At 41.2% G+C, this 26,919-nt stretch overlaps 1 protein-coding gene across 1 annotated transcript in view; it reads right to left on the bottom strand.

The window, feature by feature from the left end:
- GABRG3 (gamma-aminobutyric acid (GABA) A receptor, gamma 3) overlaps positions 1–26,919 on the bottom strand; it is a 577,857-nt gene that overhangs the window by 36,396 nt on the left and 514,542 nt on the right. The window contains exon 8 of the mRNA XM_011981497.1: positions 19,030–19,167. Coding sequence (XP_011836887.1) covers positions 19,030–19,167 — 138 coding nt within the window. The remainder of the gene's footprint in view (positions 1–19,029; positions 19,168–26,919) is intronic.

Genomic DNA, 26,919 nt, shown 5'->3' with positions numbered 1-26,919 from the left:
TGTCTAAGCCACAAGAATCACCAAACATTTTTCTACATCCCCTATGTAAGTGGCTACTGCTCCTCTACTGATGACAGACTCAGCCTCAGCCTCGTCTTCCCTTTTAGATATGATTTATTATGATACCCAAGCATACAATTACCTCTTTTCTGGACATTTCCTTCTGAGAAGATGAAGTCTACATACTTTACCTTATCCACTAAGCTAAATAAAACCAATAAACCCACACGTTGATATGAAATAAGCATAATGCTTTGAAATGCGGAGAAGACCAGCTAGGGACTTCAGGACTTGAGGAAAGACATGAAAATTATTTCCCGGGGTTGTCTTTTTGCATCACATAACCCAGAATAGGGGCTGAAAAAGCCAGCAACCTGGAAGCAGCAGCAAGTACAGACCAAAAAGCAATACCCAGCAAAGGCTGATTCTCTTTAGGTAAAAACACAAGAAAGTGGCAGCCTCACACAACAGAACACTTTTAGACAGTAACTACCCGATTCCAGCCACGCTCCCAGAAAAAGCCTGTGGCCCCAGCCTCACTCACTCCTGCCAAGGCCAAATAAGGAAGCTAGGCCTGCCCAGTGTTCTGTTGTAATGGGATCCCCCAACTCCTCCACTAGGGCAGCATGAGAGAAGGTCAAGAGAGGACCCAAGACTTCCATACCTTCTAGGTGGCCACAAGCGCTTCTGGCACAGTGTCAAATCCAAACCCCTCCAAGCCAGGGTGGTAGCAGAGGAGGCCTAGTGCAGAAATCAAATTCCTACCTCTGCCCAGAAAGACCAAGGAGCACCTCACCCATGGAATATCGCTGAAGGCCAAGTAGGTCACCTGGACCTCTACCCCACCCCCGCAAGTAAGGAGGCAATGTCCCTCCCTCCTCACTAGAGCAGTGTCAAAAGAGGCTTCATACAACATTTTAGAAAGATTCAGAGCCTAATAGTAAAACATCCAAAATGTCCAGCTTTCAATAAAAAACAGTTTGCTACACAGAGAATAAGAAAGAGACAATCAACAGATGCCAGCACCAGGGTGACAAAGATGTGAGGAATTTTACATGAATTTTTAAAGTTGCCATCACAAAATGCTTTCACAAGTGATTACACACACTTTGGAAACAAATAGAAAGTCTCAGCAAAGGTAGAGGAGACACAAAAAGAATCAAATGAAAATTTGAAACTGAAATGTATGATAAACAAAATTAAAAATTCAATGGATGAGATCAACAGAACACACGGGAGATCAGTGGAAAGAATTATACAACAGACTTTCCTTGTCTTGAGTCTTCTAATTTATGTTGATAGTTGAAGCAAATATTGTAAAACTGTTCAATGTGGTTCTAAATGTATGTGTATCCAAGAGAATTCAAATCAGGGTCTCAAAGAGATATTTGCATACTCATGTTCACAACAGCATCATTCACAATAGCCAAGAGGTGGAATCATCTCAAATATCCATCAAAGCATGAATGAATTTTTAAATATGGCATATACTTACAATGGAATATTATGCAACCTTAGAAAAGAAGCAAATCCTGTCACATGGCTACAACATGGATGAACCTCCAGGACATTATGCTAAGTGAAATAAGCCAGCCACAAAGGGACAAATATTGTATGATGCCACTTACAAGAAGTTTCTAAAGCAGTCAAAGTCATAGAAAGAGAAGGTAGTAAGGTGGTTCCCATGGGCTGGGGGAGGAGGAATTAGTGTTTAGTGGCTATAGAAGATGTAAAATGAGATGTGGCTTCTATACTACATTTAAACTGATAAAGTGTCCGTACTAGTAGAGTGTGAAATAAAAGGCATCAAAACGTGTGGGATACAGCTAACGTAGTGCTTAATGAGGGTTTTATAGCACTAAATGTACACTTCAGGAAAGAAGAAAAGTCTGAAATCAATAATCTAAACTCCCACTTTAAGAAATCGGAAAAACAAGAGCAAAATAAACCCAAATCAAGTAGAATGAGGGAAACAATAAAGAACAGAAATTAATGGAATTGATGACTCAGAATGATATAGAAGAAAAACAAGAAACAAAGAGATAATTCTCCAAACGTATCAATAAGATTAACAAACCACTAGGATAACTGGCCCCCCCAAAAAGATAATAGCAAATTACCAATATTGGAAGTAAAACATAAAACTACCGATCTTGTAAGGACATCAGAGGGATAATCAGGAATAGTGTAACAACTTCTGAAACATAAATGTGGTAACTTAGATGAAATAAACCAATTTCTAGGAAAGGACAAACTGCCCTAGTTCACCCAACATAAAATAAGGCATTTGGATAGTCTTATAATCATTAATAAATTGAATTCGTAATTTAAAAATTCCTGAACAAAAAATCTTCAGTCCCATATTACTTCCTAAGAATTCTACCAAATGTTTAAAGAAGAATTAACACCAACTCTACACAAACTCTTCCAGGACGTATGAGAGGAGGGAACACTTCTCTCTTCATTTTACGAGGCCAGAGTTACTCTCATAAATATTTAAAACTCTTAACAAAATATTAACAAATATTATCAAATTTATGCAATATTAATACCAAATTAATAATATTAATATTGTACTGTTAATAATATTAACAATATTAATATTTTGTTAAGAAATTTGCATTAATATTTATGAGAGTAATTATACCCTCAGTAACTTATAGACATAATTATTTACAATGACCAACTGAGATTTATTCCAGGGATTTGAGGTTGGTTCAATATTTGAATATCAATCAATGCAACCCATAATATTAACGAAGAAAAAATCATATGATCACATGAAATGGTAAAGAAAAAGCAGACAAAATTCAACATCCATTCTTTTATAAAAGCAAATAACCATGGCTTCCTGATAAAATCCACTCGAGAGCCAAGCCTTAGTCCCTCAAACCTTCCATCCAAACACCTAAGACCTACAATAATTCCTTTATTTCCCTCTTACTGAGGTGCCCCATGGTTCCCCATGATATGTGTTCTTTCACTGCAACAAGTAATCATCCCAATCAATCAACTGTCAGAGTGTTCTTAACAATCTCTGGCTGGAAGGTATTGGCGTTACTTCATTTTTCATAGTGTTGAGACTATTGATTCTGTCTAAAATTGAAGAATATAGCTAATAATCACTCTATCTCTGAATCTTTTGAAAATGTTTTTCTTAACTTCAGAGCAATCTTTCAGATAATAATATATTTCTATCTCTGAATCTTTAAAATTGTTTTTCTTAACTTCAGAGCAATCTTTCAGAAAGTAATATATTCGTTGATAAAAAAAAACCCACTTGTTTGAAGTTTTAATTCCTCTATTTTCTTTTTTTATTCTAATAGAAGCCAGAAAAATCCCAGTTACTTTTTAAAATAACATCAGTCGTACAAAATTGTTATCAAACATTGCTACATTTTCTGTCTGCATATTGGCCTATGAATCTGTCTGTGTGAATTCAATGAAGATCGTTTTTGAAAGACATCTACCTGATATTAGCTGTGATTTTTACTAGGAGATAGAATTTAAGTTTTTTTAAAAAAATACTATCATGTTTATCCTTTTCTCCATTTTTGAAGTTTTTTTAAAAATATGAAATCAAGTCTATTGTATGAAAAAGAGTATGTCTCATGGTAAAACAAAACTCTGGAAACATATATACCAAGATATTAACAAAGACTGGTGGAGATGGAGATTTGTTGTTTTCTTCTACATATTTTTCTGTGATTTTAAAGATTTTTTAAAGCAAAATTTTAAATCATTTGGAATATGCATCAATATTTTGAGAAGAAAGAGAAACATTATGAAGATATGAGAGAAAAGCCACCACTACAATTTTGTCACAAGGGTATTTTTTATTTTGATGCATATCCACACCCCAGTACAAACACATAAAACAATATAGAAGATTTTATATAACTATTTTTACCTAACATTATATTATCAGCATTTTCTTTTTCAAAAGGACTAAATCTTTGTTAGTCTTCTTATTCAATACAAATTGCCCTTTTTCTTAGGGGTTGTTGAACAGCTTGTGAATTGAAGACACAGAATCTCATAGATGGCAGACAAGTTAAACAGGAAGTGCAGGGCCTAAGGCCGAACTTTACATGCACAGAGTGAGTGCACAGCTGTCTGTGAGTGGTTCTCTCATCAATATAAACAACAACATGAATATATGTCTTGAACAAATAAATATTCTACTTTATAAAAGCAAATCTACTTGTGAAACAAACAATATCACTGCATGGAATCAGCAGTTATTTTGAAGACTGATTCCCTAAAATATACTGGGGCCTCCAGCTTAGTTAAAATGGCAGAAAGAAAAAGAACCCTGTGCTAGGCAGGGGCTGGGATAGGGCTTCCAGGCCCAACTGCTCTCTCTCCTTAGACTTGCCCCGGATCCCACAGCCAGGGCTGGCAGCTGCTGCAGTCACCCTGGGCTGCATGCTTAGCCATCTTATGATGTCCTGGGAGCAGCGCATTAACTTCACATCATCTTCAGATTCTTTTGAAGTCAGACTTAAACCGAGACCAAAGCATGCTTTTTATGCTCCTTTTATCTGTGACTTTATTACAGAAGAAATAAAGAGCCATTGGAATGTGCCCTCTCTTTCTACTTGACACATACTCAGGGAGCGATGATGAATTCCAAGCCAAGTCTATGACTCTAAGTCCTCATTAAAATTGGGGGCTGGCTAGCTACTTTTTAAAAAGACTTTGTTCTAACTTGAGCGTAATTAGTCCTGACAAATGGGCTAATCACAATGCTGTGCAACTCTGGATGAACTCCAAACCGCTAGAGCTTTATGTTTTGTATTGACGAAACAAAGGCTTTTGGTATAAAAGACCAATAAATTACCCCAACATGGTTTGATAACAAGGCTTTGATAAATAAAATTACACAAGTCATATGGGATATGACTAAAAAATAAATTCTGTAAATAACAGTAGCATTGGGCACACGGGGTAATAAGAAGAAAATGTAGAGCCATGCAAATGGCCCAAACAGCCCACATATTTGAAGTATGAACACAGGGAGTAACAGAGTGACTTTCGAACGTCCTTGTCATTCTTACTGCAGTGAGGCTCGTCCTCAGACTCTGCGGCTTCTTTGTGTTCATCTGTTGTTTGTTCTGATCGCACTTTTTTTTTTTTTTTGAGACAGAGTCTCGCTTGCAGCCCAGGCTGGAGTGCAGTGGGGCGATCTCAGCTCACTGCAAGCTCTGCCTCCCGGGTTCACGCCATTCTCATGCCTCAGCCTCCCGAGTAGCTGGGACCACAGGCGCCGCCACCGCGCCCGGCTAGTTTTTTCTATTTTTAGTAGAGAACGGGTTTCACCGTGTTAGCCAGGATGGTCTCGATCTCCTGATCTCGTGATCCACCTGCCTCGGCCTCCCAAAGTGCTGGGATTACAGGGGCGAGCCACCGCGCCCGGCCCTGATCGCACTTTTTTACTGGTAATTACTTCTTTGAGGAGTAGACACTTAAGCATTACATGGACCTATAATTTTTACACTTTATTGTCCTTACACTTGAATTTTACCATAAAATACTAACTGAACACAAGTATATACTGGTCTTACTGCCAATCAGCAGATGTTTGAAATCCAAAGATCCCTGCATGGATAGCTTAAAGGAAGTAAGAAAACAAATATCAACTGTAGAATCTAGGTGGCAGTAGAATGTTTTGGTTTCTGTATGATGATACATGAGGTGATACTCCAGGAAAACTCCTATGGACAGGAAGATAGATGTGAATTTTGAGTTGTGATTACAAGGAAAACTTTAGCCAGGACTGGACCGGGCTGCCTGTCTGAGACTGGGAGGTGCTTGGCTGCCAGCAGAGCTGACTGCATGGCTTCTTGAATTATGATTTTTTCTTCCCTGGGAAGAGTAAATAGGTTGACTGAATGACTGTTTGGATACCCTCTGGGAAGGAGAGCCCCCAGGCCTTTGAAGGCAGGGGCCTCAGTGTGGGGCTGAGGCTATGCCAATGGGGACTAAGGGCGTGGGGCTTCCATGCGTCCATCCAGACCAGCGTGGGCATCTCAGCAGCACAGCCAGGAAGGAGGGCATGAGAGTGCCCCTGCCAAGAGCCAGGTGCTTGTGAAACAACAGCATTCCTGCATTCCTCTCATGTGTGGTGTTCTGATAAATGGAGCGAGTCTCCTTCTGGTTTAGAGCAAATCAGAAGGAGAAGGTGAACTACTAAGTCCAATGTAGTACGACTCTGATGACAGACATCTTCAATGGCCACAGAAAAGGGGCAAAAGCTGTGTGTTTGGGGGGGGGGGGGGGCAGCGGCAGGACAAGGGCCACACAATTCCCATGTTCTGTCTCTGTCAGTTGTTTAGCAATAGAGTCTGAAAGATAAATGTATCTTTATTTGTTATGGAGAGATGGAGAGCCAAGTGAGAACCGAGCAACATCCAAAGAGCAGCGCTGTTGTCCAAGGAAAGTTGGGGTCTGGAGGGAACTATTTTGGGTAAATTCAAAATTTCCCCACAGAAGTGTCTGATCAGTGACAACCAGTTGAAATAGAACCATTAAGAAAAGTTTCATTGGACAAAGAGGAAACGCACCCAGGTTATCTGATTGATGGCTACCGTGACAATAACGGCAAAGAGAGATTGACCCTGGCTGGCAAAGGCTTCATTATCTCAGGAAACGGGCCTGCATTTCTTCAGATTCTATGTTGATTAAGACGGAAAATGGACGTCTGGCCAAGAGTCTTCACGTGAGCTGGATGGACGTCACCTATGTAAGCTCCTGAGTCCCCAGGGGACTCCTAAGGAATCAATTCCTCACCTAGGCAGCCAGCCTCCAAATAGGTCCATGGCATCCCTTGTCTGCACAGAAGCCGTGTGGACTGTTAAAATCTGAATCCTGCTGAAAGCTTACAGTATTTTCATAGAAAACGAATTTGTGGTAAGCTACATGCCTTTAATATGTGATATTTATTAAAAATAAATATCAACCAACTAAAATCAATCTGCTCTGCCCCTTTCAAAAATTTTGGTTCATATATTTGTATCCATATGGCAAAACTAGGCTTATCTGAAAGAGTACATAAATGGTGTCAGGAAAACTGGCTAGCCATACACAGAAAACTGAAAATAGACCCCTTCCTTATACCTTACACAAAAATTAACTCAAGATACATTAAAGACTTAAATGTAAGACCTAAAACCATTAAAAACCCTAGAAGAAAACCTAGGCAATACCATTCAGGCATGGGCAAGGACTTCATGACCAAAACACCAAAAGCAATGGCAACAAAAGCCAAAATAGACAAATGGGATGTAATTAAACTAAAGAGCTTCTGCACAGCAAAAGAAACTATCATCAGAGTGAACAGGCAACCTACAGAATGGGAGAAAATTTTTGCAATCTATCCATCGGACAAAGGGCTAATATCCAGAATCCACAAAGAACTTAAACAAATTTACGGGAAAAAGAAAACAAACAACCCCATCAAAAAGTGGGCAAAGGATATTAACAGACACTTCTCAAAAGAAGACATTTATGCAGCCAACAAATATATGAAACAAAAGCTCATCATCACTGGTCATTAGAGAAATGCAAATCAAAGCCACAATGAGATACCCTCTCATGTCAGTTAGAAAAGCGATCCTTAAAGAGTCAGGAAACAACAGATGCTGGAGAGGATGTGGAGAAATAGGAAAGCTTTTACACTGTTGGTGGGAGTGTAAATTAGTTCAACCATTGTGGAAAGCTGTGATGATTCCTCAAGGATCTAGAACCAGAAATACCATTTGACCCAGCAATCCCATAACTGGGTATATGCCCAAAGGATTATAAATCATTCTACTATGAAGACACTTGCACACATACATTTGTAGTAGCACAATTCACAATAGCAAAGACCTGAAACCAACCCAAAGGCCCATCAATGATAGACTGGATAAAGAAAATGTGGCACATATACACCATGGAATACTATGCAGTCATAAAAAATGATGAGTTCATGTCCTTTGCAGGGACATGGATGAAGCTGGAAACCATTATTCTCAGCAAACTAGCACAAGAACAGAAAACCAAACACCGCATGTTCTCACTCATAAGTGGGAGCTGAACAGTGAGAACACATGGACACAGGGCAGGGAACATCACACACCAGAGCCTGGAGGGGGGTGGGTGGATGGGGGAGGGATAGCACTAGGAGAAATACCTAACGTAGATGGCAGGTTGATGGGCACAGCGAACCACCATAGCACGTGTATACCTATGTAACAAACCTGCACGTTCTGCACATGTATCCCAGAACTTAAAGTAGAATTAAAAAAATTTAAAAAGTGCCTTGTGGGATAAATTTTAAATAATGAAACTATTAATACAAACAGGAGTGAAATGTAGCTACTAAAATATCAAAACAATATCTTCACTTCTATGTCTCCTTAATGCTTCCATATTAATTTTTCTAAGATGACAACTAAATGTTTGCAAACGGATATATTTATCCTTTAGACTCATTTGCTAAACAAATTAAGGGTTATTTTCTCTTCCAAACATTCACGTACTTTCTTTGAGCTAATTACTTTGCTAGCTCCCTGGGACACCAACAGGTGGATTCACTGGGAAAGGTATAAAATGAATGCCAGACAATGACTGCTGTCTGCTTTCAAGCTCATTAATCCTCACAAGGTCCTTATCTCTGAGGCCAGCATGAGAATTGTCCTGCCCATTTTGCAGATGAGGAAACTGAGTCTCAGAATAAGACAGTGATCCGAGACGATGTATCTTACGAGTGCAGGCCTGGAATTTAAACCCAGGTAGGATGGCTCCAGCATCATATTCTCAGCCTCTGTCTTCCAAGTCCTCCTTGGTTACAATCACGGTACGATGCTATGTGCTAAATGTCACCATGGGGCAAAGTCAGGGCATTCTGGAAGTAAATGGCTGTCAACCCGTCCTGGGCTTTGAGGGGCGTGGGAGCAGCTCCTGAAAATGGCCTCCTGGAGGAATGACATCAATGCTTGAAAGCCCAGGGACTACTAAGTTATCCGGGTGGGCTCAGAAGGTATGGGAGTGTGGCATGAGTGCTTGCTAGGACGTGGGCAGGGAGTGCTCCAGGAGCTTCAGCTCAGGTGTCAAGGGCTGTTTGGCTTTTATCCAGTGCAGGTTTGTCCTAGAGTGCTGTGCTCTACAGCCATCTCGAGGCTACAGGATGGCTCGCCCTCGCATTTCATGAACAAAGATACTTTTAAGATTCAGATTGCCATTTGTGTCATGGGATAGTGGCCTAGCTACCTTAAAGGGTTGTAGTATCATCAAAAGAGCATGTGAAACAATGAGTGTTCCTGAGCATCTTAAGCGTGGCGATATTTCAGAGAAATACTTTCCAGAGCCCTAAATCTCAACAAGAATGTACTTTTATAATTTTAAATCATCATACTCGCTTATGTCATGATACAGATTTAAGACTTTCCTTCCGATCAAATATTGGAAGCAGTAATATGATTCCACAGTGGAAAAATGATATAAAATATCTTCCATGCCAGGGGATATCTTGTTTGGTAGATACAGTCCAACACTGGGGAGGTAAATAAAATGTTCTGGAAACCGGGGGTGAGATACCGGAAGTCAAGTTAACTCTTTGTGGCACTGACATCGTGGAAAAGCCACTGGCCTCAGAATGAGAGGGTCTAACGCCAGCCACAGCACATACTGGGTGCACCACTGAAGGCCGTGCCTGAGATCTTGCTGAGACTGGTTCCTCATCTATAAATAAAGCTATTGGCCCGTGTCCTACCTTGCTCAAAGTACAGAGCGAGAGCCAAATGAAAACCATAAAATGCTCTTATGCAGACGTATTACTGTCATCATATATTAAATGCTATAATTTATTCAGGTCCCATGGAAGGAGTAATTAATTAAATCTGATTTTAAAAAAACAGACATACTCAGATATGATTTGTATCACAGGATTTCAATTTTCTTAGCGGACGAGCAGTTCATTCGACCCAGAAGAGGTTTTCTCCGCATTTCCTGTCTGAATTAGAGATGGAGGATGACTCACAGCGGGTTTGAAAGATTGTTCACTCAATCCTGTGAACAAAGATACTGACGCTATTTTTAAAATTATGACTTTCAAACCCAGACTGATACATTACCCAGATTGCATTCAGAAAAATATGACAAAACGCCAAGAAGAAACCACTTTTTGAGTTTCTTCTACAAGAGCTATTTAAACGTCTATTCCTATTTGCATTCAAGATGTAATCTCACTATAGCATCCTGCTGGAGCAGTCTCATTGAATACAGTGCTGGCAGCTGACTTAGTGGATGATTACTGAAGAAAGACAATGCGTAAATCTCTCAAGTCTCCCTCACAGGAACGACATTGAGTCAATAATCAGAGGCAATATTTGTGTATCTATACCGGCAATTATGTGCTCGCATGCCTTCATTCACTGAAATTCACAATACCCATATAAAGCAGGAGGCAGTTTCCCCTCGCTTATGAGGGGAGTGCAGGGACGGGTCAGAGGAGTTGCCCAGGGTCACAGAGCAGGTAAGTGGTGCGGATCGTTCAAGCAGTGCGGTCTGACTCTAGCACCGGAGCTCCTGCCCTCTGCGCTCCCTCCCTCCCAGTGGGCACTGCCGGAGGAAATATATGTACTTTTTAATTAGCTGGAATATTAAACACACAATATCAAACACTTTATATAGAGAATCATTTTTTGGAGTTTGGAGAACTCCTTACAGAAGCTTCTACACATAAAGACTGAATCAACTTCCAAAACATCAGATGTCCACATCAAGCCATGTGGCTTTTGCCACAGCCTTGGGAGAGCAGCCTTTCTCCTGACCGTTTTGACCGTAATAACTAGTCTTTGGGTGGGGGAGCCTCTTCGTGGTCATAGAATAAACCAGGCACCAGAGGGAAAGCTCCTAGTGCAATGAGTCTGGAGGAGGGATAGCACTAGGAGAAATACCTAACGTAGATGGCAGGTTGATGGGCGCAGCGAACCACCATAGCACGTGTATACCTATGTAACAAACCTGCACGTTCTGCACATGTATCCCAGAACTTAAAGTAGAATTAAAAAAATTTAAAAAGTGCCTTGTGGGATAAATTTTAAATAATGAAACTATTAATACAAACAGGAGTGAAATGTAGCTACTAAAATATCAAAACAATATCTTCACTTCTATGTCTCCTTAATGCTTCCATATTAATTTTTCTAAGATGACAACTAAATGTTTGCAAACGGATATATTTATCCTTTAGACTCATTTGCTAAACAAATTAAGGGTTATTTTCTCTTCCAAACATTCACGTACTTTCTTTGAGCTAATTACTTTGCTAGCTCCCTGGGACACCAACAGGTGGATTCACTGGGAAAGGTATAAAATGAATGCCAGACAATGACTGCTGTCTGCTTTCAAGCTCATTAATCCTCACAAGGTCCTTATCTCTGAGGCCAGCATGAGAACTGTCCTGCCCATTTTGCAGATGAGGAAACTGAGTCTCAGAATAAGACAGTGATCCGAGACGATGTATCTTATGAGTGCAGGCCTGGAATTTAAACCCAGGTAGGATGGCTCCAGCATCATATTCTCAGCCTCTGTCTTCCAAGTCCTCCTTGGTTACAATCACGGTACGATGCTATGTGCTAAATGTCACCATGGGGCAAAGTCAGGGCATTCTGGAAGTAAATGGCTGTCAACCCGTCCTGGGCTTTGAGGGGCGTGGGAGCAGCTCCTGAAAATGGCCTCCTGGAGGAATGACATCAATGCTTGAAAGCCCAGGGACTACTAAGTTATCCGGGTGGGCTCAGAAGGTATGGGAGTGTGGCATGAGTGCTTGCTAGGACGTGGGCAGGGAGTGCTCCAGGAGCTTCAGCTCAGGTGTCAAGGGCTGTTTGGCTTTTATCCAGTGCAGGTTTGTCCTAGAGTGCTGTGCTCTACAGCCATCTCGAGGCTACAGGATGGCTCGCCCTCGCATTTCATGAACAAAGATACTTTTAAGATTCAGATTGCCATTTGTGTCATGGGATAGTGGCCTAGCTACCTTAAAGGGTTGTAGTATCATCAAAAGAGCATGTGAAACAATGAGTGTTCCTGAGCATCTTAAGCGTGGCGATATTTCAGAGAAATACTTTCCAGAGCCCTAAATCTCAACAAGAATGTACTTTTATAATTTTAAATCATCATACTCGCTTATGTCATGATACAGATTTAAGACTTTCCTTCCGATCAAATATTGGAAGCAGTAATATGATTCCACAGTGGAAAAATGATATAAAATATCTTCCATGCCAGGGGATATCTTGTTTGGTAGATACAGTCCAACACTGGGGAGGTAAATAAAATGTTCTGGAAACCGGGGGTGAGATACCGGAAGTCAAGTTAACTCTTTGTGGCACTGACATCGTGGAAAAGCCACTGGCCTCAGAATGAGAGGGTCTAACGCCAGCCACAGCACATACTGGGTGCACCACTGAAGGCCGTGCCTGAGATCTTGCTGAGACTGGTTCCTCATCTATAAATAAAGCTATTGGCCCGTGTCCTACCTTGCTCAAAGTACAGAGCGAGAGCCAAATGAAAACCATAAAATGCTCTTATGCAGACGTATTACTGTCATCATATATTAAATGCTATAATTTATTCAGGTCCCATGGAAGGAGTAATTAATTAAATCTGATTTTAAAAAAACAGACATACTCAGATATGATTTGTATCACAGGATTTCAATTTTCTTAGCGGACGAGCAGTTCATTCGACCCAGAAGAGGTTTTCTCCGCATTTCCTGTCTGAATTAGAGATGGAGGATGACTCACAGCGGGTTTGAAAGATTGTTCACTCAATCCTGTGAACAAAGATACTGACGCTATTTTTAAAATTATGACTTTCAAACCCAGACTGATACATTACCCAGATTGCATTCAGAAAAATATGACAAAACGCCAAGAAGAAACCACTTTTTGAGTTTCTTCTACAAGAGCTATTTAAACGTCTATTCCTATTTGCATTCAAGATGTAATCTCACTATAGCATCCTGCTGGAGCAGTCTCATTGAATACAGTGCTGGCAGCTGACTTAGTGGATGATTACTGAAGAAAGACAATGCGTAAATCTCTCAAGTCTCCCTCACAGGAACGACATTGAGTCAATAATCAGAGGCAATATTTGTGTATCTATACCGGCAATTATGTGCTCGGCATGCCTTCATTCACTGAAATTCACAATACCCATATAAAGCAGGAGGCAGTTTGCCCCTCGCTTATGAGGGGAGTGCAGGGACGGGTCAGAGGAGTTGCCCAGGGTCACAGAGCAGGTAAGTGGTGCGGATCGTTCAAGCAGTGCGGTCTGACTCTAGCACCGGAGCTCCTGCCCTCTGCGCTCCCTCCCTCCCAGTGGGCACTGCCGGAGGAAATATATGTACTTTTTAATTAGCTGGAATATTAAACACACAATATCAAACACTTTATATAGAGAATCATTTTTTGGAGTTTGGAGAACTCCTTACAGAAGCTTCTACACATAAAGACTGAATCAACTTCCAAAACATCAGATGTCCACATCAAGCCATGTGGCTTTTGCCACAGCCTTGGGAGAGCAGCCTTTCTCCTGACCGTTTTGACCGTAATAACTAGTCTCTGGGTGGGGGAGCCTCTTCGTGGTCGTAGAATAAACCAGGCACCAGAGGGAAAGCTCCTAGTGCAATGAGTCTGGAGCCCCAGGCGTCTTCCTTGATCTCTTCCTGTGACCTCAGGGAGCCTTTGCTAGGATCACTTCCACTACAAAGCCGCTTCTGAGCGTGCGCTGAGCCTGACCTGAGCGCCCCTCAGCTGGCCGTAGGTATGCCCACTGCAAAGCAGCCTTCATATTTCCAGTCCTACCTCACAGACCTGCTGTGGGTGAGAAAAAAGCGCCGCGCATTCTACCCAAATTATTTTAGACAGCTGGACTCAGGTTCAAACGGGCATTACGGCAGCCTTGATATGGCAAAGATATGGATTAACCTGCAAATGCCACAGAGGTTTTACACAGGGAGAGAAGCAGCTTGCTAGAGAGAGCATAGAGTCAATCTCTTTCTCTCTTCCTGTTTTTCCTTAGCCCAAACACATCACTAATTCACCATTATTTGTATTGGCTTTTTTATAGAATATTCTCTGTTTCTTTTCACATTTGGAGTTCCACTGTCTTCTGGTTGCCATGATTTCTGGTAAAAAGTCAGATACCTGTGTTATTTTTGGGTTTTGATCATTTGGCCACAGTGCACTTTTCGTATGAAAATCTGTAAAAAAAAAAAAAATTTATTATCCTTCAAGCGGGGGCTCTTCATTCTCTTTTCCAGGCCAAAGATTGGGACTAATCACCTTAATACCATCAGGGGCTGGGGTGGCTGAAGGCTGAGCTGTAGTTTCACAGGCTTTTTAGTCTCTTTTGCACTCGCTGTACAGGTAACTCCGGGGGCTGTAGCTCCAGCGGCATGTTCACCGCGACCCCTCTTCCCGGTGCATCCTCAGTGGTGCGCTTTCCTTATCTTGCCCTCCCTGACAGAGTCTGCTTTTCAGACCCCTTCTCCTTGTTTTCTTCACTTTCTTCTTTTCAGTTTTGAAATTCAGAAAATGTCTGGAGTATAGAGTCCACTTATCTTTCCTTCCTTTCTCTCTGAGATAATGGCTCATAGGTATTGTAACGATTGACTCACTGATGCACCAACCCAAGAGGATAACTTTCCATAGCCACCTTCTTTCCAGACTCGTAAAGTGGATTTTCATCGCATCATATGCAGGGTACACAGGATCACCATGTGTAATCACTGACCATGTTCACCGATCACCTGGCCGCGTGGTGCTCACCAGATGTATCCCCTGTGCATCTTCTTCCTTTGTCTCCTCCTGTGCTCGGTGGAAGAAAGTCACCAGGTGCAGCCCACAATTGAAGAGTGGGAGCTATGCCCTGCCTCCCTGAGAGAATAGCATCTACATAAATCATGTGAAATTCTGCATGGGGGATTTGTCTGGGTTCTCCCATGTAGGTATGTATGTAGTTATTCAATCATTTATTTGCATCAGTGTGGCCTCATAGATATTGATTTTTTTCTTGGGTTATAATCCAATACTACTGTATTTATCTTGCTGCTCACATTTTTGGCTTTGACCATTGTAATATCTTTTAGTTGGCATCTGTTGATATAGCCCCATGATTTTGTGTGTAGGTGGGTGGGTGTGAGGTGAGTGGTTAGCATGTCTTAGTTTCTGGAACTGCAAGATTCTCTAGGCTCATCTTGTATATTCCCTGCTGCAGCCTCACAATCTGCCACTTTTCCAAGGAGCCCTGGTTCCTTTAACTGGAGAATGATATGAGAAGCCAAGATCTGGGCACTAAGGGTACTTATTGCTCCTGCAGTGTTGTTGCTCCTAGGACTTCTCAGCTGACACAGCAGGAAATATGTGTGTGTATATCAACTCATGCATGTATGCATATCCATATATATTGAGCTTCTTTTTAATTAACAACATTACTGAAAACCAAAGCTGAACGTTTTACCATCAGCCTGTTTCTGATAATTCCAAGATATATACTTCCTTGAAATCGCTGCAGGTTATTCTTAGTGATGGTATGCCTACAGATATTTTAAATTATTAGAATAAAAAAAGTAAGAGGTTTACTTCTTATTGCAATTGGTAGATAGATATACATATATAGAAGAGATAACAAAAAGTTCCTGATTTGCTGGGCACAGTGGCTCACACCTGTAATCTTAGCACTTTGGGAGGCCCATAAGGGTGGACCACCTGAGGTCAGGAGTTTGAGACCAGCCTGGCCAACATGGTGAAACCTTGTCTCTACTAAAAATACAAAAAATTAGCCGGGCGTGGTGGCAGGAGCCTGTAATCCCAGCTACTTGAGAGGCTGAGGCAGGAGAATTGCTTGAACCTAGGAGGTGGTGGTCGCAGCGAGCCGAGATCATGCCATTGCACTCCAGCGTGGGTAGCAAGAGTGAAACTCCGTCTCAACAACAAAAAAAGAAAAAACAAGTCTCTGATTTTTATTATGCACGGTGGCCTTTGGCTAGTGCAAAGGAAAGGTCAGCTGCAAGTGTCCTTGGAGAATAGTTGAGGAAGGCACAAAGACTGCACAGAGACTGTTCAAGACCATCAGTAACCTAACAAAGCACACTGTTGTGCCAGTCAGAAGTCCAAGACACTTGGACTTACTAGGAAGTCCAAGTAAAACGGATGTGTCTGGGATAAAGAGAACATCTCATTTCCCAATGCAATTGAAATGCTACTCTTCATAGCGTGCTAAACTGTCTGGGTTACTGCCATGGGTTAAATTGTATTCACCCAAAGATGTTAGAGTCCTAACCCACAGTACCGTGAACATGACCTTATTTGGAAATAGAGCCTCTGAAAATGGTTGAGGTCATGAAGGCAGGCCTAATCCAATATGACCGGTGTTTCTATAGAAAGAGGAAATGCAGACACAGAGATCGACACCTCCAGGGAGGAGACAATAGAACAGAATTCACTTCTTGCATTCGCTGCACATTAGAAGGACATGGAGAGAATACTACCTGCAAGCCAGCGAGAGAGGCCTGGAGCCGATCCTTCCCTCACGGCACTCGGAAGATGCCAGGCCTGCCATCTTGATTTTAGACTTCCAGCCTCCAGAGCTGAGAGACGTTTCTGTCGTTTGAGCCACAGTTGGTAGAACTGCGAAAGCAGCTCCAGGAAACTAATTCAGTGACTAATGTTTTTGAACAGTCTTTGTGCATTTTAAATAAACATATTTAATATATTACATTCAAGTCTCAGAATGTCATAAATAATATTTTTTGATATTCATGTTATCCCAACAGAGAAAAGTGGGTCCAGTCAAATAAACGCAGCTGTTTAGGGCTGTGCCCAAAGCATGACGGGCCACAGTAGCCACAGTGAGAGGATGGTGGGAGGCAATAAGAGACACAGACCACCTCCCAGGGCCTGGACTTGGCAATGCACCTGCAGGCTTCACATCTCGTTCTCCTGATTCTGAGGTTTCCCAAAGTGTTTCCATTTCACAGATAAGTTCCCTAGTAGAATTATTTACATAAGCTTGAAAACTTGGCACAATCATGTCCATCCTTTTCAAACTTTACAACGACTTGTGAGAACCAAGTAGACAGTGTTGCAAATGCTTTCATTTTCTTGGAAAAAAGGGCTTATGTAAGTAAGTGTGTTATTGCTGTAGTCATAATTTTGAGTTAGGAGATTGAGAAACAAGGAATAACATTTGCCTATAAAAAGGCATTTATCTGACAGGGATCCTTTCAAATGCCATCACAGCCCCATAGGTGATCCTCCACATTGTGAAAATGTCAATCACATTTAGCAAGCAATGGTGTTTCATGAATATTCATTAATCAGTGAACTGTTGACACCTGAACTGACGCTGGATATGGCCTGAAAACACGCAACAACACACCCCAGTTGCAGGCAGAGCGTGACTTCTCATGCTTGTGGGCTCCAGCTACCATGCGTCCGTCACGAGCACATGAAATGGGAATTTTTTTTATTATCCAAAGGACATTTTCCTTACAAGTGTAATTATACAGAAGATCGAATATGGTTGTAAAACTTACTAAAAATATGACTTTAGAGATCGATTATAATTTCTTTAAGAGCCACAGTAACACCTAGCACAAGAATTGCTCAGACTGTTGCCTCAAATATGTTGTCTCCTTCTATTTGTCACTTTTCTGAGCTAGTATTTGCTTGCAATCAATTTCAAAATCCCCTGAGTTAGATGGGTTCAGCTTAACTTTGCATTTCCTTTTGTTTTGAGAACACCAGGAAAGGAGAAGCAGTGACCTTTGGGATGTAAATGCTAGAGCAGTCCTCCCTGCTGCTTGGTAACTCCCTTCAGGCAGCCTTAGACCCCAAAGGTCTGCTGGTGCATTGCAGCCTTTAAGACAGGGAATTACATGACCAAGGTAGGTGCCTCTTAATTGGCAGCAAGCATCCTAAAACATTTCCCTTTGCACTGCCTCTGCAGTTCATTTACATAAATTGTGGTGTTCCATTATTTAACATTGTCATTGTTTAACATTTAAACACAGATCCCATTTCTCACATTTTCCACCATGACACCCATAGAGAATCTTTTGTTTTTCTCCCTTAATCAGGTAACTTTTTCAGGACTTTTCTTGATGTGTCAATAACTCTCTGTTTTACAGTGGTATCAAGAATTAAGACTGGGCTTTAAAGATATTTACCATTAATTCTCAAAACTGGCATCTTAATCTACTCACCAATAAAATAAATTATTAGATAATTTTAAGAGCCAACAAATTCTTCATACTAACAAATAATATCAGTAGAAAAGCTGACTCTACCCCCATCTGCACCCCACACCCTGCCAAAGGAAAATCAGTTGTGAAAAAGTAGACCCTAGGAATAATGAAATACCCAAACCAGAAAACAACAACATAAGACATAAGACAAAAAGCAAAACAAAACACACTCACATATATTCATAGGCAGAAGAAGTCCTTCTATTTAATTACAGGATTTTGAATATGCATGTAATAATCACTTCATAAAATCAAATTGGTAGGTAATTATTGCACTCCATCATTGAAAAAGAAACTCAAAGTTAAAGATAAAACTTAGAGTAAATAAAAAGAATTGAAACTCAAAGGACATGTCAAACCAGCTTCTTTTATGTGTGGATTCTCCATAATATCTGATTCTTCTTGTGCATGGAAATTTGCAGAATTCTCCCCATCAGTAAAATTGGTTTGTGTAAATATGGTCAGTAGTGAGTTAGGTTAAGTTTATAGCTAGGTTTATAGACATTATGCAAACACAGGCTGGATTCAAAAATATGAATTAATTCTAATCATCCCTCTCCCATACCAATTAAAACATTACAACACAGTTTCACTTTGAATCACTTGTTTTGTCTCCAGAATCACTAACGTATCATGGTTACCTGAAAGGCTGGGACATTAAGGATATGACTACATATGGCCTTAGGCCTCGCTGAATTTTGAGAGCTATGCCTCTTTCAGTAAATTCCTACCTGCAGACGTTGTCACGATTTCTGTGGTGTTTCTGAGGCCCATGAAGTCAAACTGATAAAGCCGCCATGATTTCTGGTCAGCCGCCTCCACTGAATTTTTTCTCCATCTATAAATCATTTCTTCTTTGGGATAGCCATCTAAAAATACAGAGCAAACATTAGCGCTTGAAGGTACACATTTATAAATCATTAAAGTGAAAATTATAATTCTGATCAATGAATAGGAGTTAAACTTTTAGGCCATATGTGCTCTCTCAATTTTCCTCCAAGACACAGAAACTCGAAAAATGAACGGCCAAATGCCACCTAATCCCACTGCAGATTTTCACGAACGGCCAGGCGCTCCACCACATAGGCCTGGCCACTGACAACACACAGGGGGTGGTTCATTTCTTTAACCTTGGAGAGCCACAGCTGCCGTCGGCCTTCAAGGAGTGGAGGTGCTTGTCAATGGCTCCCAGACTCTGAGTCCTCGCCATGCAGATCTAACTACATGGCCCATGCCCATACACCTTCCACCCTTCCCCAGAATGTATTCCATCCAGATCTCAGGAAAGAGGAACTCAGTAAGGTAATCACTCCAGGATTCGATAGACCCTCTCTCCTTTCAGTCTCCAGCTTTGATAGGTGAATACTGACCTGCTTCAGGGACCCTTTCTCAGGTGGTTACTTACTCCAGGAGCCTGGCGGCTTCTGCTGCCTGGGGCCCAGACTGGTGACTGCCTAGACCATGGCATCGGCAGGGACTCTGTCCCACCCTGTGGGCGCTGTCACCAGGGCTCCCTGGCTCCCTGAGCCAGAGCTGGATATTTGCCAGATGGCTGCTTTTCTGCCTGCATCTGTACTCCTGAATTCCCCCCTTCTGAACCATGCTTGGGATAACGCCATCCCCTCTCTGCTGGAGCTTTATGGCCTGGTGCACCTGCCCTCTTTCTCCCGCCTGATCTGCAGGCTCTGCCGCTGTGTCCGCCCCACAGGGCGTGCCCTGGACAGGCTGGAGCTCTATGGCCTGGTGCACCTGCCCTCTTTTTCCCGCCTGATCTGCAGGCTCTGCCGCTGTGTCCGCCCCACAGGGCGTGCCCTGATCTGCAGGCTCTGCCGCTGTGTCCGCCCCACAGGGCGTGCCCTGCTGGAGCTCTATGGCCTGGTGCACCTGCCCTCTTTTTCCTGCCTGATCTGCAGGCTCTGCCGCTGTGTCCGCCCCACAGGGCGTGCCCTACTCTCAAGAACAGGTCTAGGCCTTGTGTCATCGGCAACACGCGACAGCTTTAGCGTTCTCCGCCTTCACTGATTCATACAGACACTGATGGCATGACTCTGGAAGAAACGTATGCACCATCTTGATGAGTTATCCTGAATACTAAAAGCCCTGCCTTCGTGCACACATATGTATGCAAACATATTAATAAAGTGGTTGAAATGTGCTGATTAAACATTTAAATCAGTTTGCAAAATTCTTAAAGGCAATCTGCCTTCTTGAGTTTTTTCCCTCTTTGCCTGACGTTGCTGGCTTGGCTCCATCATTGAAAGACGAAAATAAAGCCCAGGCATGTCCCGCTTTCTGATTGTGGGTTGCCCGGTGAAATTATTGTCAACACAGCAGGGACACATGCTCTCCTCGCACTTGAAAATGCTAAGCTCAAGGGACCCAGAGTCAGTCTGAAGCATTTCTGTGAAGGAATCAAGCACTGTACTTGGCCATTGGCCATGTCCCAATTGCTTTCTATCCCCGTTAGGCTGTCATAATTACAAAAGGTGCTCTATGCTATAATTCTTCCTTTTTAACTTTGTTTTTAAATCACCTTTATTTGAGATATAATGCACATACACAAATTCACACATTCAATGTGCCCAAATCAGAGGGTTATCCCATATTCTCTGAATGGTGGAACCATCACCCTAATCTAATTTTAGAATATTTTCGTCACCAAAATGACCAAGTAGTGGTCACTCCCCTTTTCCCCTCTTTTCCTCCCCACACCCACTACCCATCTCACCTAGTCTTAGGCAGTCACTTATATTGTCTGTCACTACAGTTTGGTCTATTCCGGACATTTTATATAAATGGAATCATATGATATATGAGCTTCTGCAAATAGCTTATTTCACTTAGCATAATGTGTTCAAGGTTCACTCCTGTCATAGCACATATCAGTACTTCATTCATTTTTTTTTTTTTCTCTTGAGACGGAGTCTCGCTCTGTTGCCCAGGCTGGAGTGCAGTGAACGATCTCGGCTCACTGCAAGCTCCGCCACCTGGGTTCACGCCATTCTCCTGCCTCAGCCTCCCAAGTAGCTGGGACTACAGGCACCCACCACCAAACTCAGCTAATTTTTTGTATTTTTAGCTGAGACGTGGTTTCACTGCATTAGCCAGGATGGTCTCGATCTCCTGACCTCGTGATCCACCTGCCTCGGCCTCCCAAAGTGCTGGGATTATAGGCATGAGTCACTGCCCGTGGCCCTCCATTCTTATTTATTGCCAAATAATATTTCATTGTACAGATATACCATACTTTGTTTATCCATTAATCAGTTGGTAGACCTTTTGGCTGAGTCCATTTTTTCATGATTATGAATGTTGTTATGGGCATTTGTGTACAGGATTTTGTGTTGATACATGTTTTCAGTTCTCTTGGTTATACACCTAGGAGTGGAATTGTTGAGTCTGGGTAACTACATTTAACATGTTGAGGAACTGCCAGATTGTCTTCCAATGTGGCTGGAACTTAAAATCCTATAGCAATGTACCAGGGTTTCAATTTCTCCATATCCTCTGCAACACTTGTTAGTTTCTGTCTTTTCACTGATAACAACTGCAGCAGGTGTGACGTGGCATATCATCATTGTTTGGATTTGTATTTCTCCAATGACTGATAATACTGAGCATATTCTCATGCTTTTATTGGCCATATGTATGTTTTCTTTGGTGAGATGTTTGTTCAGATCTTTCGCTGGTTTCTTAATTGGGTGGTTTTTATATTGTTGAGTTTTAAGAGTTATTTGTATATTTTGGGTACAAATCCTTTATCAGATATATATTTTAAAATATTTTCTCCCTTTCTGTGGTTCATCTTTTCTTTTGCAGCGACTGGAATTTTTTAATTGTAGTAACATATACATAATGTAAAGTGTATCATTTGAATCATTTTTGAGGACACAATTTGGTAGCATAAAGTACATTCACAATGGTGTGCAACCACCACCAGCATCTGTCTTCAGAATTCCTTTCTTTTCTTTTTCTTTTTTTCTTTCTTTTTTTTGAGATGGAGTCTTGCTCTGTCACCCAGGCTGGAGTGCAGTGGCACAATCTCAGCTCACTGCAACCTCCGCCTCCCGGGTTCACGCCATTCTCCTGCCTCAGCCTCCCGAGTAGCTGGGACTACAGGCACCCGCCACCATGCCTGTTTTTTTTGGTATTTTTAGTAGAGACGGGGTTTCACCATGTTAGCCGGGATGGTCTTGATCTCCTGACCTCGTGATCTGCCCGCCTTGGCCTTCCAAAGTGCTGGGATTACAGGTGTGAGCCACTGTGCCCGGCTTCGTTTTCTTTTTAATAGAATTTATTTTTGAGTGTACTTCCAGGATCACAGCAAAACTGAGTGGGAAGTTCAGAGATTTCCTGTATTACCCCCGCCCCACACATGCACAGCCTCCCTCATTATCAATATCCTGCTGCAGAATGGTACATTGGTTACAATTGATTAATTATGTCGTTATTACTAAGAGTCCACAGTTTACCTTAAGGTTCACTTTTGGTGTTGTATGTTCTATGGGTTTGGACAAATGTATAAAGACCTGTATCCACAACTACGGTATTGTACAGAGTATCTTTCCTGCCCTACAAATCCCCTGTGCTCCACCTATTCATCCCTCCCTGCCATCCTTCCCCTTAGCAACTACTGATCCTTTTACTGTCTCCATGGTTTTTCTTTTCTAGAGTGTCTTAAGGTTGGACTCATATAGTATGTAGCTATTTCAGGTTTGCTTATTAGTAATGTGCATTTAAGTTTTTCCCTGTCTTCCTGGCTTAATAGCTCATTTCATTTGCTGAATAATATTCCATTATCTAGATGTATCACATTTTATTTATCAATTCACCTACTGAAAGCCATCTTGGTTGCTTCTAAGTTTGGGCATTTATGAATAAAGCTTTGCTACAAACATACAGGTGCAAGTTTTTGTGTGGATGTGACTTGTCTTTTGATTTTTCCTTCTTTGTTTTTGAGGATAATTTTGCTAGGACTATAATTATTTGTTGACAGTCATTTCTTTCAACACTCTGAAGGTGTGATCAAATATTCTTAATGGCTTCCATGATTTCTCATTAGAAATCTGCTGCTAATCATATTGTGATTCACCTGTAAGTAAATATTGCTTTTCTCTTGCTGTCTTCAAAATGTTCTCTTTAACATTGTTAGCTTCACTATGATGTGTATAGATGTCAATCTCATTAAGTTCGTTGGGGTTTGTTGACATTCTTAGATGTATAAATGAATTGTTTTTGTCAAATTTTTGGCCACTATTTTTTCAAGTAATTTTGTCCCTGTTTCTCTTCTCTTCTACTCTGAGATTCCCATTATGTGTTTGTTGGTATTCTTCATGATATATCACGGGTATATTCATTTCTCTGTATTTTTCTTCATTCATTTTTCATTTTATTCCACTCACTTGATAATCTCCGTTGGTTTATCTTCAAGTTTGCTGATCCTTTCTTCTTTATACTCAGATCTGTTATTATGCCGACCCAGTGATTATTTTTATTGCAGTAATTGTACTTTTCAACTCTAGCATTTCTACTGGGTTCTTTTTCAACAATTTCTACATTTTCACTGATATTGTCTATTTGGTGATATCTAGTTATCATACTTTCCTTTGATTTTTTTTAGGCATGATTTCCTTAAGTTCTTTACACATATTTTTTAAAGTATTTGTCTGACACATCCAATATCTAGAATTCTTCAATGATAATTTCTATTAATAGCTTTTTCCTTTGTGTGTGTCATGCTTTTCTGTTCTTTTAAGGTTTTGTGATTTTTTTGCTGCTTTTAGACAACATATTGGAACAACTCTGATATCAGATCCCTTCCTCCACTCCAGAGTTTGTTGTTGTCCCTGTTTCTGTTGTTTCTCTTCTTGCCACTTATTTGCTAAGTGAATCTCCTGGACTAATTTTATAGATTATGTATTTGCTGTCGTAGCCACTGAGTTTTTTGGTTTTTTGTGGTTGTTGTTGTTGTTGCTTTTATATTCTTATTTTAATCTTTGAGCCTGGTCTTCTTTGGTTCACGTTGGTTCATTGTAATGTAGTGGTCATCCAATAATCAGCCACAATGTTTCCTTGATTTCCTTGCCTCTACTTCTTCCTACCTTTGCCATCATCACTGTCATCATCACTATGCTTACCACCACCACATCACTATTAACATTATCACCACCACCACCATCACCATCACAATCATCAGTACCATCATCACATCACCATCACCATCATAATCGTCATTACCATCATTACCATCACCACCACCATTACTATCACATCATTGTCACCACCAAAATCAATACCATCATCACCATCACCACTACCATTATTACTATCACCATCATCACCATCACCACCAACATGATTACTATCACCAACATCATCACCATCACCATCACAATCATCATTACCATCACCATCATCACCATCACCACCACCATTACTATCATCATCATCACTACTATCACCATCATCATGACCACCACCATCAACAATATCATCACCATCACCACTACTATCATCACCATCACAATCATCATTACCATCATCAACATCACTACCACCGTTACTATCATCATCATCACCACCACTATCACCATCATCATGACTACCATCATCAACAATATCATCACCATCACCACTACCATTATTAGTATCACCATCATCACCATCACCACCAACATGATTACTATCACCAACATCATCACAATCACCATCACAATCATTACCATCATCACCATCACCATCACCACCATTACTATCATCATCACTATCACCATCATCATGACTAACATCATCAACAATATCATCATCACCATCACCACTACCATTATTACTATCACCATCATCACCATCACCACCAACATGATTACTATCACCAACATCATCACAATCACCATCACAATCATTACCATCACCATCACCATCACCACTGTTACTATCATCATCATCACTACTATCACCATCATCATGACTACCATCATCAACAGTATCATCATCACCATCACCACTACTATCATTATCACCATCATCATCACGGTCATCACGATCATATCACTGTCCATACAACTGTAACTATAGTCTATGAACTGTTCCAAGGGCTTTCTATATAGTAAATCTCACAACAATTCTAATGACATACACATTACTGTCCCTACTTTACAGATAAGAAAGCTGAGGCATGGAGACACTAAACAATGTACATAATGAAGAGGCAGAGTATAAGGTTAGGATGCATGACTCTAGTGTCCATCCCTTCACCCTCTGCACAACACTAGTCTCCATCTATTCTTCTGCATGTCATGTTCCAAGTTCCTCAACTTAGATTTTTTTTGAGACGGAGTCTCACTGTGTAGCCCAGGCTGGAGTGCAGTGGCACAATCTCAGCTCACTGCAACCTCTGCCTTCCAGGTTCAAGTGATTCTCCTGCCTCAGCCTCCTGAGTAGCTGGGATTACAGATGCCTGCCACCATGCCTGACTAATGTTTGTATTTTTAGTAGAGACAGGGTTTCACCATGTTGGTCAGGCTGGTCTTGAACTCCTGACCTCATGATCCACTTGCCTCAGCCTCCCAAAGTGCTGGGATTACAGGCGTGAACCACTGCGCCCAGCCAGCCACCCTTTTTATAAATCCACTTTTCTCAAGAGTAGAGAAGTGATCATTTCCAAACTGTTTATTGTCTTGACCTTTATGGAAATACAGGTAATGCTTCAAAACAACATTAAGAATCATCAATCATTTAAAAAACAGTCTGTCTTCCATAGTTTTCTCCAAGACTTAATAGAAGCACTTTTGTTCTTTGCAGGGCTTTTTATAAAACACTTCCTACTCTTGAGAAGGCTTCTGGATCCCCAAATTAAGGTTGTGAATGCTTTTGATCAGAGATTGACATGCCACTAAGCTAATGAAGCTGGGACCACACAGCCCTTGCTTGCAAGGGTCCTTCCAAAGCGCTGGAGAGACACAGCAGCTTTTTTGTGGATAATTTTGAATCATTAGAAAAGACCTCCTGTCCCATTTGTTTCCTCTCTTGGTATTTTTTGTTGGATGTTCAACATACTGAATTTTAACATTCTTATATTAAATTCATCATTAATTTCTATATTTATGTTTGTAAAGTAATACTTCCCTGAAACATGCTCAGATAGTTTTATATTTCATTTGTTAGTCATTCTGAAATTATTTTTGTCTAGCCCTTTCTACTGACTGCCAGTTGTGTATTTTTGTGATATTAACAAATACTACTTGTCACCAAATGTTTAAAGAAGAAAATGCCTGTGGTTAGGAAAATGCAGTCTTCACATCAGCAGAAGTAATTCCTAATCTGCTCCATCTGTCTGTCTGACCTCATGTGGTGGCGGTGTGGCTGCAGTCAGCCCTCAGGGCATGACCGTGATGGCTGGACCTGTTCAGGCCCATTCCCTGGCTCCTGGGATGCAGAAGTCCCTCTTCAGGGCCTCTGTGTAAAGCCTATGAAACAAGGCATTTCCTGATTTTTGAACCTGGAAACCAATATTAAGAAAACTTTCAGACAGACAAGACAGAGTTTAAACCTTACATATACTTTGTGTTAACTTCATGGTTGCCTTGTGTTTTCATGAAAGTAAAGGGATACTGTTTTTAACT

Source organism: Mandrillus leucophaeus, unplaced genomic scaffold, assembly GCF_000951045.1.
Source record: "Mandrillus leucophaeus isolate KB7577 unplaced genomic scaffold, Mleu.le_1.0 Scaffold227, whole genome shotgun sequence".
Lineage (NCBI taxonomy): Eukaryota > Metazoa > Chordata > Mammalia > Primates > Cercopithecidae > Mandrillus > Mandrillus leucophaeus.
The sequence above is the reverse complement of the archived record's forward strand: the minus strand, read 5'-3'. Positions and strand labels throughout refer to the sequence as shown.